Below are 17,301 nucleotides of genomic sequence, written 5' to 3' on the forward strand. Positions count from 1 at the left end.
TGCTTCCTAAGTGCCATGCTCCACTAAAAGAAACTCGGACTCCTTGAATAAATAGATGATTCCAGGAAAGGGGCAAGGAAACACAAGATAAGCCTGGAATATCTTGTGCCAGAAATAAGGAAATGCTCAATGAATGGAGGGGGACATTAAAGAAGAAAAAAAAATGGACACAGGAGCCACAAGGGACTCCCAATGGACAAATCAGGGACAATCTGAGCATCATAATTAATAAAGACAGTAATGAATTAGAACCCACTGAATGAAATAGTCCCTACTGATATATAAACACAGGAATTAATAAATGGGTGAAAAAGGAAAGCTCTTTCTTACAGGAGAATGCCAACTAATAAATGTAGAAAAAATAATAGACAAAGAGAATCATCACTTGGCAATTACCACAGTGGTGACAGATAAAAGTACAAGTTGTCAGTGGAGGTCTGATAAAGAACAGGATGTAACCTCAGAGTATTTCCCACAAAATATTAATCAACTACAAAGGGAAAAAATGGTGAATTTAAGTTAGAGAAGCCTGACATGGCCATGTAATCAAGGTTAACATCTCTAGTGGTGGGACAATGCAAGACTTGAGTCATGAGGGCGCCATCAAGGCAACACAACAAAGTAAGGCCTACATTCTTTAAAACTGACAAGGACATGAAAGATAAAGAATAACAGCTGTTCAAGATTGACTGAAGAGGGCTTCCCTGGTGGCGCAGTGGTTGAGAGTCCGCCTGCCGATGCAGGGGACATGGGTTCGTGCCCTGGTCTGGGAAGATCCCATATGCCGCGGAGCGGCTGGGCCCGTGAGCCATGGCCACTGAGCCTGCGTGTCTGGAGCCTGTGCTCCGCAATGGGAGAGGCCACAACAGTGAGAGGCCCGCGTACTGCCAAAAAAAAAAAAAAAGATTGACTGAAGAAAATGACAACTAAATGCTACACACGTTCTATCCAAGAATTCTGGACCAGAAAGGGAAAAGACATTGTTGGGATGGTTAGCAAAATTTCAGCAGCATCTGTGGATCGTATAGTGGTATTACTGTATCAGAGCTCATTTCCTGATTTGGAGAGCTGTATGCTGGTCATGTAGGGGAGTGTTTTTGTTTTGAGGAAATATACAACCGACCATTAAAGGATGCTTGGACATCATATCTGCAACTTGTTTTCAAAGGGTTCAGAAAAAGACCAATATAAAGGGTAGATTACATACACAGAGAGGGAAAAAGGACTAGGACATTAGAACAAATGTAGTAAAATGTTAACTAGGGAATCTAGATGAACACTATACAGAGCTCTATTTTGGCAATTTTCCTGAAATCTGAAATTATTTCAAAGTCTATTTGACAAAAAAACCTTATTGGCTTAATTCACATAGAATCCAGATGGCATGGTTGCCCAAGTTTTTCAGCCTAAATCTTGATTACAAACTGAAAGGGAAGAGAGGTAGGTACTTGGATTTTAAAAATAATATTCTAGACATACATCACAAATGCAGAGAAGGGAAAAATACCCCCACAGAAATTAGAAGACCTAAGCCAAGGAGAAAACACAAAGAACTTACCTCATACATTTTTCTAGAACTTCTCTTACAAACTTTGGTTTGGGACTTTCTGGATCTTGAGTAAGACAATCTGACCTAATGAGGAAATATAGTTTTGTAAGTTCTTACACATGATCTGCAGCTATACCTAACTTGTACTTAGCTACAAATAGTTCCCTTCTACCTAAATTATTACATTTATATACATACAAAAAAAACCCTAAATCTTTCAGACTGTGAAGAAGATTGCTTTTATATTATAGTTTTAAATATTAACTTTTTTAAAAAAATGGCAGACTGTAGAGAGAAGAAAGATATAATATACATAACACTGCTTACCAATCTTCCCAGCTCCAACGGAACTGGAAGTTACTTAGATGATGGGAAAACCAATTAATAAACCTATACAGAGAAGTGGGGTGGGGGGACAGAAAAGGATGAATGGTTGCAATTTATAACAGGAACTTACATAATCCTTCAGACAAAACCCGATTTCCCCCTACCTACAGCTGTATTTTCTCCTACCAGTTACCCTTTTCTGTGCAAATCCTGTAACTCACCTTCTACTTCAAAAAGTAACAGTCCCCCATCTCACTCCTAACAGTGCTATCCTTTTTAAGTGAATAATTGATATGATTCAAGTGCCTGTTTTATATCAAGTACCTTATATATGTTTATATAATTTAATTCTCACAATAACTTCTGAGGAATGTATTATTTTCCCCATTTAACTGACAACGAAACAGAGGTGTGAGGTGCAAAAATAAAAAAGATTAAAAACGTTTTATAAACGGACGAGCCAAAGTAGTCTCTCATCATCATACCACACCCTTTCACCACAAACAAAATATACCATCAAAGCCCCCTTTTCTCTTAAAAACACATCTGATCTCTCTGACTAGATAGGGATCACCTTAGTAGACTGTATAACACTGTGAAATTTTTAAGAGCCCAATGAACACTTGCTGAATGAATGGCATAATAGGGATGCCCAGCACAACTGATGGTTTATTAATTAGACTGGGAAAAAAACCTCAGCAGACACCTTCTTAAAGCACATCCCTCATGTATCTATAATTTCAGTCATTACAATTACTCAAGATAATAGGTCAACAACACAGGATAGCCTTTACTGATAATTTTCAAATATCGCATTTGAACAGCAGACATGACAGATTATGAAAATGTTCAATATCTGTCCTGATCTACTTTGGAAAACTGACAGAAGAGAGAACACCAGCTAATAAAGGTAGTACATAATAGACCTCACCCAGAAGATGACAACAGGCATGAAATTACCACAGCTATAAAAATCCAATATGGCCTTTTGTATAAACTGAGTCTTGGAGCTGTAGTTACATAGTAGCTAATTATTTTAGAAGCAGATACTATTCATAAACAAAATTACATATTATATAAACATAAATATACAGTATTAGACTCTGCTTCTACATATGGGTTAGCATAAAACCTATTTTAAAAGCTTACCTACCCAATTACAGAGGGAAAAGTGTAACCATACCAAAGAACTAAACAATGCAATTAAAGAAAACCTCAGTATGGGCATCATTTCATGTTGAAAATTAAACTAGAAAGTGTAATGTTATAACAATTACAAGTTTTATTATATAAAGGATTATTTGTGGGAGGCAAGAAAGAAAAACCAACTTGGAAATTCTTAAAAAGGTGATTGTTTTCCTTATCAAATTCTTTTATAAAGTACAGGGAGAAGAAGCTGCTAACACTCAGTACAGAAATAAGGCAATTACTATACCTGTCTACGCATGTAGTATTCATCGTGTCCAAACGCATGTATAACATTTCAGTTGCCTGTGCAAGCTGTGAATTTCAGGATAAGGAAAACTATACTCTCCTTGAAAATAAGCTGTGGTAGAAAAAATAAATAACATTTCTTAGAAGTCTATATAATGACTAATAATGCTGAGCTTTGTTTCAAGTAATTGATCTTTGAGGTATCAGTGATCTACATTTGATCTGTTTACACCCATGAAATCGAGATAATGAGCATTTACATCATCTCCAAAAGTTCCCCATGCTCTTTTGTAATCCATTCTCCCTTTTGCCCCTCATTTATGCCCCCAAGCAAATATTGGTCTGCTGTCACTATATTACTTTGCATTTTCTAGGATTTTGTGTAAATGGTATCATATAGTGTGAATTCATATTTGTTTGGCACCTTTTATTCAATATAATTATTTTGCAATTCATTCATGTTGCTGCCTGCATTGAAAATTTGTCCTTTTTTTTTTTTATTACTGAGTAGTATTCCACTGTATAGCTGTAACAAAATTTGCTTATCCATTCTGTTGATGGATATTTGGATTGTTTCCAGTTTTGGGTTATTACAAATAAAGTTATGAACATTTATTCTCTTGGGTAAATACTCCAGAGCAAAATGGCTGGATTGTATAGTACACGTAATGTTTAACTTTTAAAGAAATGTCAAACTGTTTTCATGAAGTGATTTAAACCCACAAGCAGAAATATTTAATAATCTCTTAAAGTCAGGCCAAAGAGAGTACATTAAAAACAAAGGAAAGGATACAACTTGGGGTAGAGAGCCAGGCTGAAGTTTACACAGTTCAATGAGAAGTGTTGTGTACATCACATCAATGTGAGGGGGTGCTGGAAGTTGAAACAGCTCTGCAAAGATCACCTACAAAGGAATTACAAGTCAGAACTCAATTCAACAGCTATCTACACACTTCTACTATTAGAAACACCTCAATGTTCTAAAGTCTAACTCTATGGTATTCATAATAAAAAAAAATTACTTTTTAACCTTTAAAATTATGCTCTTTAAAACACAAAGATCTACAATTGAATACTGTAATGAAGATTTCTTATCTCTATGACTCAATCAAATAAGAATATGCAAAAATTAATGCTTAGTTGATACTTCCAGAGAACTGTCCAATTTCAACTCTGGAAGTATCAGAGTTAATTCAGGGAGGTACAGTTTACTGGGGACTCACAGATCCACCAGAGTTTCATTCCTATAAGAAGTAAAAGTCCTTTGTAGACTCGGAGGATGGGAACAGAAGATAGTTATTAACTCATTCTACACTGTTACTATATTCTTGGTATTCCAAGACTTTTTTGCCATGCTCTCGTTCACAAACTTGTTTCCTTCCTCCTTATATAATGTGTGGACCATCTATCTCGACTTCTAGAGCCTGGTCTGCATTCCTTCTTCTCACTCCCATCTCCCATACTTTTGTATGAATTTCTACACATTTTGCACATTTAAAAATATGACTTATGTTTTGCATTTCAACTGACATGTCACTGAGTCAAGTTCATAGCCTAACCACACTCTCAAGTTCTATAAAGAGAACAGATGCAGCATTTCTAAGGAAGTACATAGGTATAGTATGAATAAAAAGTGAATCAAATGATACATAATTATGCTCACTTTGAGTATTTTAACATAAATGAATAATGCAATTGACAGTTTGGGTCAAGTGAAAACAGTTTTTTGGGAAATAAATCTCTACAAGGTGTTCAACTACGCTACTAGTATCATCCTTCTGTATGACTTCATATGGAATCAAAAGCATTATCTATTTTTTTCCACTTCCAAAACAACTGGCTCTTTTGATTTCTAAGAATAAATAAGGATTCCTACTTATCCCTACCCTGTGATACAGGAAATAATACACTAGTCAGGGGTATGCTAGTAATAAGAGGCCAGATAAACACAGTTAAAGATGGGTTATCTGCCTAAAGAATACAGTATTTTAAAATATTTAAGCCTCTTATACATCTGTTAAGTGGACAATGTATTGATAGAGTTAGAGGTAACTTACATTATCCATGATAACTATTCATGAATGAAGATATACTATCAATATATAAATAAATTATAGGCAACTCAAAATTCCATTTGTACACTGGGCTTAACCTCCTCTTTTCTCTTTACTAACATGGCTAACAGAGCTCCAAAATTGAAAGCAATTTCCTCTCTTCTCTATTAATTTTCAGCACCTGCCAAGTAGCAAGAACAACAAAAAGGCCAAGGGTAGATTACACTTTACAGTCAACAGAAAGATTCTGAAACTTAAAAACAAGCTCCACTTGGAATGCATACCTCAACTATGTGGTAGTTCAAGGGGATCTTGTTCTTCCCAGGATAACTCACTAGCTGTGCAGCACTATATAAAAAGTGTAATTTAAGTTTAATGAGTATACACAGATATATGAAAAACTAAGCAGTTTCAAAAACAGTGTATGTAGATATAAAGGAAATCTTTTTCTGAAATGTTCTAGATTTCAGTTACTTAACTACAGCACAGATTATTTTGTCTACCATAAGGAAACTCTTTAATGCATGCAAAACTCCTTAGAAGATCAAAAGGAGTGTAAGTGGGCTTCCCTGGTGGCGCAGTGGTTGAGAGTCCGCCTGCCGATGCAGGGGACACGGGTTCGTGCCCCCATCTGGGAAGATCCCACATGCTGAGGAGCGGCTGGGCCCGAGAGCCATGGCCGCTGAGCCTGCGCGTCTGGAGCCTGTGCTCCGCAACTGGAGAGGCCACAACAGTGAGAGGCCCTCGTACCGCAAAAAAAAAAAAAAAAAAGGCATATAAGTAATAATAGTAAGGAAGTATATTCAGATCTACTAACGTAAAATGTTTTATAAGGTAGACCATTCCCAAAATACTATAATCCTTTCCATTTTAAGATCTAAACCAAAACTTTCCAAGGTTTCAGAAAATATTAAAAATAAACTTTTCCAAAGCTTGATGTCTAACTGCTAGGAAACAGCAAAACCATTAGTATTCATTTATTCCCACAACATTCATACCAAAAACAGCTTGCCATTCAAGTTAAGTTGTCCAGAGCACATGGCAAATATCCATACAAAAGAGCAGGCATCATATGTATATTACTATAAAGCACTACAGTACTATACAGCATCCAGGAAAGTACTATTTGAGGGTGAAGTGCCTCCAGAAAGCTAGACATCGGTCTTAGCAAGACAGGGCATCAGGAAGAGAGGAAGATTTTCTTACTCTTAACGTACATTTGCTCTTACTAAATCATCAAGATTGCTACTTTTTCTCCACTCTACTAAAAGTACCATGAAAAGCATCTTACCAAGTCTTCCTTTCCTTCCAGTGGGACTTAACGATGCAGTGAAGATTCTCTTCTATCACAAATCTTTCCACTGAATGACTCCCTGGCATTACAGGACCCTGGAAAGAAAACCAAATACATATACTCCAGACCTAGACAAAATATTATTTTTCATTTATTCAACAAATATATCAGAGCTTATTATGTTCCAGACACTGTATTGGATGCTGGGGATAAAAGTTCACAAGTGTGAAAGCTCTGTATTTCAGCAAATTTGTTCACTTATGTCTACAAGAGAATTAGAATGTCAGCTATAGTGTTTTTTCTACTGCATCTGACACTGTACTATCCTTGCCCACTTCAAGTCTTAAATGAAGCAAACTAAGTAATTTTTGTATATTATTAGTCCTATACAGTTTATTTTTATTTATTTTTTTAAATAGAACAAATCTAAGTTTATTTTTTTTATTATTATTTTTCTTTAAACAATTGCCAAGACTGGAATCAAAGATAAATAGAAGGCACAACAGTTTTGCTCCGGTTTTGTGTTATTCAGATTTTTGAAAATTTTTGGGGTCTTTTTGGTTTTTTTTTTTACAAATACAAATTAAACATGAAAAAACTCTACTTCAAAAAAAAAATCTAACAGTTCAAGAAAAGCTTATCAGTTGCATTCTAGACATTTAAAACCTATCTTACAGTTTAAATTTCAATGGTAAAAACAGGTTTTGGAACTGTTTTGCAACCACGTATCCAAAGAAAAACTCTACTAACACCTTTTATTCAGTTTTTAACCATACCAGAGAGAATCTAAATTGTCAATTTTTCCAACGGCAATTTTTCCACAGCAGAAGGTAGTCATGACTCTCAAAGAAGAGACAGTTTGGGTTCTTCCTGCCTTCAAAATGTTTATCAAATCCTGTAATTCTCACAGGCTTTTGAAAAATGTAGAAAATAAGTAAAAAATATTCCAATGAATGAAACATACCAAATGTCAGTAATAAGCAAGACAATCCTTTGGGGAAACTGTTAAAAAAAAAATCCAGTCTGTATATGCAAATAAAGCAAGGAAATGCAGTCTTTTTTTTTTTCTTCTTTAAAAATCCATTTTTCCTAAAATATCATTCCACAAAACTGGAAGTGAAGGACTAAAAGGTGGGGGGGGGGTGTGAGAGGGGAAGGAGCACACACCAGTAACACAAAAAGTAGAACTGTACAAACTTAAGCAGTTTATCATAGACTAGGATCAGATTCCAAGATACCAAAGGTTGGCTGAAGAAATCACCATTCTGTGGGAGCTAGGGTTTGTACTGCTGCCTGAAGATCGGTGAAGAGCAATTCACTGCCTTGGAGCAATGCCCGTTCCCACTCCAAATCCTGGTTTCTGCACCATGCCTCCACGGGGTGGGCCTCTCACCCCACCACCCAGCCCACCTCGAGGGCCTCCAGGTCCCCGAAAGCGGTAATCTCGGCGATCCCCTTCCCGGGCAGCTTGAGTCTTCTTTTCTTCCACATTCAGACGGACCTCACCTCTGAACATGATGGGCCTGTTGTTAAGCACCTTCTGAACAGGTTCAGAATCATCAAACACAATGAACCCAAAATTAGGTAATTTCCCACCACTGTTAATACGCAGCTCCACCACATTCCCATAATTTTGAAAAAAATCTTTAAGCTCTGGTTTGTCCACCTTATGAGGCAGGTTGCCGATAAAGAGTTGGTGACTGTCAGGGTGTCTCACGATTCTTCGGGGTTCAACGTCACCTTGCTCACCAGCCTCACAGACTGGTCTAGGTCCCCTCTGGGGAGGAACATTTATTCGCTGTTCTCGCACCCTTTGATCCCTCTGAGGCCTCTGCGGTGGAATGTGAGATTCAGGCTTAGACTCTGGACGAGGCTGTGAAGCTGGTACTTTAACAACATGAGGTGGTATCCCAGTAACTGGAACAGCTCCACTGGGTGGAAGGTTCTTACTGGTCACAGATGCCCAAGAAAAGGTTCTCAAGTCCTCCTGCACTGTCTGGCTATGTCTGCAGGTGCTGGAGAACTCTTCTGAGCATCCTCAGGAACAGTTTCTTCCAATACTGGCTCAGACTTTTCCTCTTGGACTTCAGACACAGGTTCTTGCTCTGGCTCTGGTTCAGGATCAGGCTCTGGTTCAGCAACAAGTTCTTCTAAGTCATTGCTAACAGTTTGATCATAGAAAGTTCCAGAATCATCAGGTACCACCTCAGGTGTCTGCTGTCTTTCTTCAGGTTCCTCTACTTCTTCTTCAGATTCTTCCTGAGGCTCAGTGACAAAGCCACCAAAGACCTCATCTTGGTTATCTGAAGATATCATTATGAACATAGAACTTATTTGCAACAGAGCCCTCAGGAGCAAGGACAAAGGTCTGCATGAATCTCCTCAAAGCCTGGTGGTTATTAGAGAACAAGCCCATCACCTGGACCACCACACCATCATTCAGGGTGGCATGAGCATCGACATGACGGATCTTAGTGTGGCAATTGGTGAAATTTTGTGACATCACTTTCCTATGGATTTCTTTCTGTCCATAGACCGCATCTGCTGGCTTTCCATTTGAATCCAACCCCCACGGACATAAGAAGAGTTCTTTCCACAAAATCTGTGTAGCATGTCTGAGGCCTGGTTCAACAGTGTGTAATACTGTCTCACAAATTCCTGCCCGACCAGCAGGGGACTAGGCTTCTCCATAACCATTGCTTTGGTCAATTTAACCTCATTGGGGCATTTCAGGAGTAAAGAAGAGACACACAAGTTGCTCTGCACAGTGCCTGGCACACAGCGAGGGCTTGGAAAAAGGTTAGCTATTATCATCACTCAATATCCATGAACTCACTGCTCCCCCCTTACTCCCTGTAAAACCTAGGAGCAGCACTTCTGCTTCCCGAGTTGAGAAATTCTCAATGCACTTTCGTGTCCCCCACCCAAAGAAAAGCCTCCTCTGGTCTGGGTTAAGCTGGAGACCCCGTCAGGGGAGGAAGGACTCCACGTGCGGGGGGGCAGGAGGGAAAAGCTACCGAGCCGGCTGCACGGGGCCCCAGGCCCCCGAGATCACCCTGGGGCCCGGGCGGCAGCCGCGGCTCGCTCTCGCCCGCCGTGGCCATTACAGTTTATTTTTTGAAACCATGGGACTGGATTACTTCCATAAAAAACATGGAGAGAGGGAAAATTTTGTCTCGAACACTATGTAGACATAAAAAAATCATGTATGCACTGAAAGATATCCACACTACGCTGTTTTAAAAAAGGTTGAAGAACATTATCTACATGATATTGTTTAATTAAAAAAATATGCATAGCAAACAGGTTCAATGAGTTTATTTACTTATTACTTACTACTTAATGGTGACTTTTACTTTAATCTACTTTATCATTTCTAATTAAAAACAAAACAAAACATTTTTTGAAAGGCCAGAACAAAAAAACCAAATCCTCTTCAAACAGATATTTTGCATATTTATGCTCTTCTGGCAAAGGATGATGGGCACATTACAGAGGCAACACCAATTAAGTACAAATAGTACAGGAAAAGCAAATTTTGAGGTGCCATTCTAATGTTCCCCTAAATACCTAATCACAAAGATTCTAACAGTCTTACTGTAAATCAGACTTCCAATTATATATACTCTAATTAGACCATTACATAAAGTTAACTAAAAGCATTATATATGCAATATTGCAAGTGGGTAGCAAGTTGATAATTTTGTATATATAACCAATTATCCAACAACTTGTTACCCTGAGATAGAGTATACATACACTAAAATTTCCCTGGTCATAAGCAACTTTCCATAGAAGAGAGAAGACAGGGAAAGAAAACTCAAGTTTGACCTAAGGTGGTAACGTTGGTTCTTATGCCAGTGGTTCTCAACTGGGGGAAATTTTGCCCCTAAGGGGACATCTGCCAATCTCTGGAGACATTTTTGGTTGTCACAAATGACATGCTACTGGCACCTAGAAGGTAGAGGCCAGGGATGCTCCTAAGCATCCTACAATTCACAGGACAGCCCCACAACAAAGGATTATCCAGCCCAAAGCATCAATTGTGCTGAGGCTGAGAAACTCTGCTCTATGCTGACTGGAATGTACTAAGCAACAGGTATCGATAGTACTTTAGCCAGGCGAGTTTCTTTTCAGAACCAGCCCAGTGATCACTGTGCTTGCTGCCTGGGTATTAAAGTTAAGACAGTCATGGGCTTCCCTGGTGGTACAGTGGTTAAGAATCCGCCTGCCAATGCAGAGGACACGGGTTCAAGCCCTGGTCCAGGAAGATCCCACATGCCGTAGAGCAACTAAGCCCGTGAACCACAACTACTGAGCCCATGTGCCACAACCACTGAAGCCCGTGTGCCCAGAGCCTGTGCTCCACAACAAGAGAAGCCACTGCAATGAGAAGCCCGCACACTGCAAGGAAGAGTAGACCCCGCTCACTGCAACTAGAGAAAGCCTGTGCGCAGCAACGAAGACCCAACGTTGCCAAAAATAAATTTTTAAAAAACCCAAAAAAAACAATCACTCAAATGCAAAGGTATAAAGTAACTAAAGCACAGTTAAAATGTAAATTTTTATATCAAATGTTAATATCAAAATTATACATTTTCTTAATTGCTAAAGTATAACAGCTATCAACAACCTGACCTCATAATAAAAAATACATATATTTAAGAACTATAAAGTCAGCTTATACTAATCATTGGGATTTTTAAATTAAAAACACTTTATTGAGCACTCATCACGTGTCACATACTGTTCTATGCACTTTATGCGTGTTAATAATTTAATCCTCATTACAACTTTATGAGATATATACTGTTATTATTCCATTAGGAAACTAAGGTAGGGAGGTAAATAACTCACTCAAGAGCACACAGCTGGGCTATGACTAAGCCAGGATTAAAATCCAAACCTACTTGGCCTCTCAAACCTACACTCTTCAATTGTACACCGTGCTGTCAATTTACACTGCCTAAATATGATTTCTTGAATAATGAGGTGATACCATTCACTGAATTAAACTGTTAACTTCGCTGCCAATGACCCTCTTAGATAATAAACAACTCAAAATTAAAATGTCCCATAGGCATAATTCAAACAAGATTAAACCACAATTACAACACAACACAGGCGCTTTGAAAGGCACTTTTGTTGGTCATGCATGTACCTCAGGATCATCCGTGTAATCAAACATTCTGAAGATGACCCTTGGCATCGGGTACACCGAATCTTCAGTGTGAGGAGGTGGTGTGAAAGGAGGCAGGTTGTGCTGCAGTGCTTCACACAGGATGCTGTCAAAGGCAAGATAAGGTCTTAGGATGTGCCGCTCCTGCCAGCGATCCTTTTTCAATTTCTGAATCTGGGCCCAGAGGCAATCTAAATACTAAAGACAGATTAATTTTTAACAATTAATAGATATTTGGAGGCTAGATGAAATAACATTTTGACTAGACAAAACCAAAAATCTACTGCCTTCTAAAATACAGGATACAAAAGCAAGCTAACTTACAATTAAATACAGTACTAAGGAATACTGCGAAGTTTCTGTTTTTGTTTTACTTATTTTATAAAGTCTGTCTGGGGCTGATACCTCTTATTTTTTCAAATTGGGCACTTAAATAAAAAATACATCAACTCTAGAATAGGGAATGTTTTGATGACATTCTAACATTTATTAAAAGTCCACTATATGCCTAGGGCTATGAGGAGCTGAACCCCTGATATGAAATGTGAAAACCCAGCTGAGGTATACAAATGGGATGATTTGAATATGTCACAGAGATAAGAATCTACTCTGTGCTTGTATCACAAGAGACTGAAATCAATTTACCTCTTCTTGTGGATGCGGTTTCTCTGCAGTCCATACTTGTAACATGGGCACATGAGTCTTCTGGCGTCTTCTAAAGGTAAGAATGAAAATCTACATTTAGGTTCTAAAACATGAAAAGATATTCAGTTGCTTTCATAATTAATAAAATGCAAATTAAGGGAGTGAAACATTTTAACCTACCAGATTGGCAGATATTAGAATCTTTGACAATGTATTGCATTGCCAAAATGTAGGCAAATACACGGTTTCAAAAACATCACTGGCAGAGGGCTAACTGATATAATCTCTTTAGACGACATATGGAAGAGTATAATCTCTTTGGAAGGCAATCTGACTAAATCTCAAAATTAAAATTGTTAAAGACACTTCAACCCAGCAATGCCATTTCTAAGAATTCACATCATCCCAAAACATATTTGTACATGCACATAAAGACTTATGTACAAGGATATTCACTGAAACACTGTTTAAAATAGCCAAAGATTTGCAATAGCCTCAATGTCTACCAACAGGAGACTAGTTAAAGGAATTACAGTACATTAAAAGACTGGAATACCATACAGCTGTTAAAAGGAATGAGGTAGAGCTAAATATCTTATGCAACGAATCCAAACTATATTAAGAGGGAAAAAAAAGCAAGTGTGTATAGAAGAACAATGTGTATACTGGACTATCATTTGTATAAAAAGGGGAAATGACATTCAAATGTTAGCATATTCATACTCTTATTTTCATTCTTTTGCAAACATCTATATAGTATTAAAAAAACAGTACAACTTTTGAAAAATATAAAACATTTAAAAAATCATTTAAAGGTACCTTAGTGTAATGAGAAAGCAGATTTTTATCTTTAGACTTCCTTTAGCTTTATTGTAACTAAGTAGATATTAACAATATCCAAAGAATTACCTATTAATAGAAAATGAAACTTATAACAAAATTCTTCTGAAAAAACTTAAGGGGACACAAAATCATTACCAAGCTGCTGTGCCCTTACTTAAGATAGCTTTCAGTGTTGGCAAAGATTCGGTCCATCTCTGCATCTTTCTTTTCGTACAACTCCTTTCCAACCCAGGGCAAAGATGATAGAAATGCATACACGTACCAATCCCGGCGCACCTAAAGAATTTTTTTAAAAAGGTACATTTAAAATAGGTGCTAGTGAATTTTCATTCATATTATATTTATTCCTGAATGAAATCCTATGGACGCAATTCAGTAGGACTTAACAAAGACATCTGGCTCATTTAGAGCATTTTTAGATATATTAGCTTTAATGTTACTAGACAGAATCATTTAACTAATGTACAGATGTCACAAAGAACCCACCATTATACCAGTTGACTTAACTTTTAGACATTAAGAATTTACAATGTGATAAATCTACTGTTAATCTTCTGTTTTTACTACTAAAGGGTTACCAGTGAAAAATTCCTGGTACTATATGGACGAGATTCAGCACAAGGGGTTTTCTTACCTGAGGCACATCTTCTTCCTGAGTTACACTTACAAAATTTTCAAACATAGCAACCATTGATGGGGCAGCAATGACGTGACAATTCACAAGATCAGATAAAAAACGGACCTGGTGGGGAGAACAATTTCTATGAAATCTAAATGTCCTTTATAATAATTATAAAACAAGCAATTCTGTAATGTTTGAAACCACAGTTCTGAAAAACTACAGCCCAAGGACCAAATCTAGCCCACTGCCTGTTTTGTTTTTTGTTTGTTTGTTTTTTTTGTGGTATGCAGGCCTCTCACTGTTGTGGCCTCTCCCGTTGCGGAGCACAGGCTCCAGACGTGCAGGCTCAGCGGCCATGGCTCACGGGACCAGCCGCTCCGCGGCATGTGGGATCTATCCGGACTGGGGCACAAACCCGTGACCCCTGCATCGGCAGGCGGACTCTCAACCACTGCGCCACCAGGGAAGCCCCCACTGCCTGTTTTTTAAGCAGCCTGCAAACTAAGAATGGTTTTTAAATATTTAAATGCTTGAAAAAAACCCAAAAGAATATTTTGATTCATACAAATTATATGAAATTACATTTCATTGTCCACAAATCGACTTTTACACAGCCATGCTTATTTGTTTACATATTGTCTGTGGCTGCTTTTCTGCTATAACAGCAGAGCTGAGTAGTTGTGACAGACACTGTAGGAAGGACAAGAATCTGCATTTATAGCTTTACATTTATACTAAACTAAGAACCTAAACTGTAATATTCTAGCTATTACAACCAATAATCTTCTTTTCTGTTTGGCTGTGAAAAAATTTTCGCTGGACCACAGAAATGGAAATTTATGAACAGATATTTATTGGGTGCCCTTTGTGTGCCACTGCTGAGCACTATTAAAGTCTCTGTCACATGGGAGCTCACAGACTAGTGGGAAAAGCACAATCTCAACCCAGATGGATAAATCCTATACTAAAAGATAAATAAAGTGTTCTAGAAATAGGGACAAAGGGAGTAGGGGGAAACATCATATAGGAGGTAACAACTGGGCTAGATCATAAAGGATGAAAAAAGTAGTCCTCACGTGGAGAGCAAGGAGAGGGTTCTAGGCAGAAAGGTTCAAAAACAAGGTGTGTTCAGGGACCAGCAAGTAATTCAGATAGAGCTGGAGGGTATATGGGAGGCAAAGAGAAACAGACTGGGGCAACCATGAAGGATCAGACTTAATGGAATCTGAACTTAATAGCGTGATGAGTGTCCAAACTCTTTTGATTATGTACTCAGTAGAAAAGAATTTGATCACATACCTCAACACATAAATATCTACTTATATATAAATATAAGTTGGCCCACTGTCAATCTATGTGTTATGTATTAATAAGGCTTAATTCCATTTCCATTTAAGATAAGTAAGAGTTCTGATATTTACTTCCTGCATCATCTTGTGCACCAGGCTTTGAAGACTATCCACTGTAGAAAATGGGAAGGAACTGAGGTTTTTAACCTGTAACCAACATGAACAGAGCCTAGTTACAGAAGACCATTCTGGTGCCACTACAGAAGATAAAGTGAAAGGCAGAGAATCTGGATGCAAAAAGAGCTGTTAAGAGCTGTTAAGACATTACGAGGAAGGCATGAACTACACTAGAGGCCCTGGAGACAAGGAGAAGGGACAGACTGGAGAGAAATTTAGGAGGTAGGACAGACAGGGCTTGGAGACTGGTATGAGAGGGCAAAGGCAAGACAAAAATTAATGCTCAGGTTTCTGGACGGGCTATCCAGTAAATAGCAACCACTTGTGTGGGTTGGGCTGAGGGTACAGAAAAGGAGGTATAAAGAATGCATTAATTCAGGGACTTCCAGGCAAGATACCTTAGGGCTATCCAGGTAGTATTTGCACCAAAGGTCTGGAGCTCAGGAGAATGGCTGAAGCAGGAGATACAGATTAGAGTTGGTAGGGGGGAAGGTCATCAAAATAAAGGTAGTTTATGAAGCTATAAGAGAATGAGAATGCTTCAGCAGAGAATGTTTGGAAAAAAGTGAAGTGAGGACAGAATCCTGGGAAACACAAAAATTTAAAGGGCAAAGGAAGGTTACCCAGTAAAAGGAGACTGAGGAATAGAAGGTAGGTGGCAGCAGGAGGTCCTGAAAAGAGTGGTGCTGCAGAAACCAAGTAGTGTAAAGCATCCCATGTTACAGGGAGGTCAACTAGGATTGAGTTAACAGAAGCCACTGGACTCGGTAATGAGCTCTGTATCTTTAATAAGAATGGTTTCGGTACTTCCCTGCTGGCGCAGTGGTTAAAAATCCACCTGCCAATGCAGGAGACACGAGTTTGATCCCAGGTCCAGGAAGATCCCACAAGCCGTGAGCAACTAAGCCCGTGCACCGCAACTACTGAGCCTGCGCTCTAGAGCCTGTGAGCCACACTACTGAAGCCTGTGCACCTAGATCCCGTGGTCCGCAACAAGAGAAGCCACCGCAATAAGTCCATGCACTACAACAAAGAGTAGCCCCTGCTCACTGCAACTAGAGAGAGCCCACGTGCAGCAACGAAGACCCAACGCAGCCAAAAATAAATAAATAAAATAAATAAATTTATTTTTTAAAAAAAAGAATGGTTTCAAAAGAGCAGCTGTTGTGGTGAGTGGGGAACTGTATTTCAAGAGAAAAGATAAATTATTTGGTTGTAGCTCACCTCTCCCCTTCATCCCAACACTAAGTCATAACATACCAAAAAACAAATACAAAAAATGTTTAACAAAGATCTAGAAGAACTAAAGAACAAACAAACAGAGATGAACAATACAATAACTGAAATGAAAAATACACTATAAGGAATCAATAACAGAATAACGGAGGCAGAAGAATGAATAAGTAAGCTGGAAGATAAAACAGTGGAAATAACTGCTGAGGAGCAGAAGAAAGAAAGAAGAATGAAAAGAATTGAAGACAATCTCAGAGACCTCTGGGACAACACTAAATGCACCAACATTCAAATTATAGGGGTCTCAGAAGAAGAGAAAAAGAAAGGGTCTGAGAAAATATCTGAAGAGATTACAGGGGAAGACTTCCCTAACATGGGAAAGGAAATAGTCATCCAAGTCCAGGAAGCACAGAGAGTCCCATACAGGATAAACCCTAGGAAAAACACACCAAGACACATATTAATCACTAACAAAATTTAAATTCAAAGAAAAAGTATTAAGAGCAGCAGAGGAAAAACAAAAAATAACATACAAAGGAATCCCCATAAGGTTATCAGCTGATTTTTCAGTGGAAACTCTGCAGGCCAAAAGGGAGTAGCAGGATACACTGATGAAAGAGAAAAACCTACAACCAAGATTACTCTACCCAGCAAG

At 38.3% G+C, this 17,301-nt stretch overlaps 1 protein-coding gene and 1 pseudogene across 5 annotated transcripts in view; both read right to left on the reverse strand.

Moving 5' to 3' along the window:
* The window catches only part of NCBP1 (nuclear cap binding protein subunit 1), a 44,528-nt gene that overhangs the window by 12,339 nt on the left and 14,888 nt on the right, over positions 1–17,301 (reverse strand). For 2 of the 5 annotated variants that reach the window (XM_067743853.1, XM_067743855.1), the window contains 11 exons: positions 13,960–14,067; positions 13,480–13,601; positions 12,483–12,552; positions 11,820–12,035; positions 6,656–6,753; positions 5,934–6,107; positions 5,649–5,712; positions 4,104–4,214; positions 3,312–3,376; positions 1,877–1,939; positions 1,559–1,633 (listed from right to left, as the gene is read on the reverse strand). In XM_067743853.1, coding sequence (XP_067599954.1) covers positions 1,559–1,633; positions 1,877–1,939; positions 3,312–3,376; positions 4,104–4,214; positions 5,649–5,712; positions 5,934–6,107; positions 6,656–6,753; positions 11,820–12,035; positions 12,483–12,552; positions 13,480–13,601; positions 13,960–14,067 — 1,166 coding nt within the window. The remainder of the gene's footprint in view (positions 1–1,558; positions 1,634–1,876; positions 1,940–3,311; positions 3,377–4,103; positions 4,215–5,648; positions 5,713–5,933; positions 6,108–6,655; positions 6,754–11,819; positions 12,036–12,482; positions 12,553–13,479; positions 13,602–13,959; positions 14,068–17,301) is intronic. The other 3 variants (XM_067743856.1, XM_067743854.1, XM_067743857.1) reach the window with 3 other exon arrangements.
* Positions 6,843–9,646, reverse strand: LOC137227653 (ras GTPase-activating protein-binding protein 1 pseudogene; annotated as a pseudogene).

This window comes from Pseudorca crassidens, chromosome 7 (genome assembly GCF_039906515.1).
Source record: "Pseudorca crassidens isolate mPseCra1 chromosome 7, mPseCra1.hap1, whole genome shotgun sequence".
NCBI lineage: Eukaryota > Metazoa > Chordata > Mammalia > Artiodactyla > Delphinidae > Pseudorca > Pseudorca crassidens.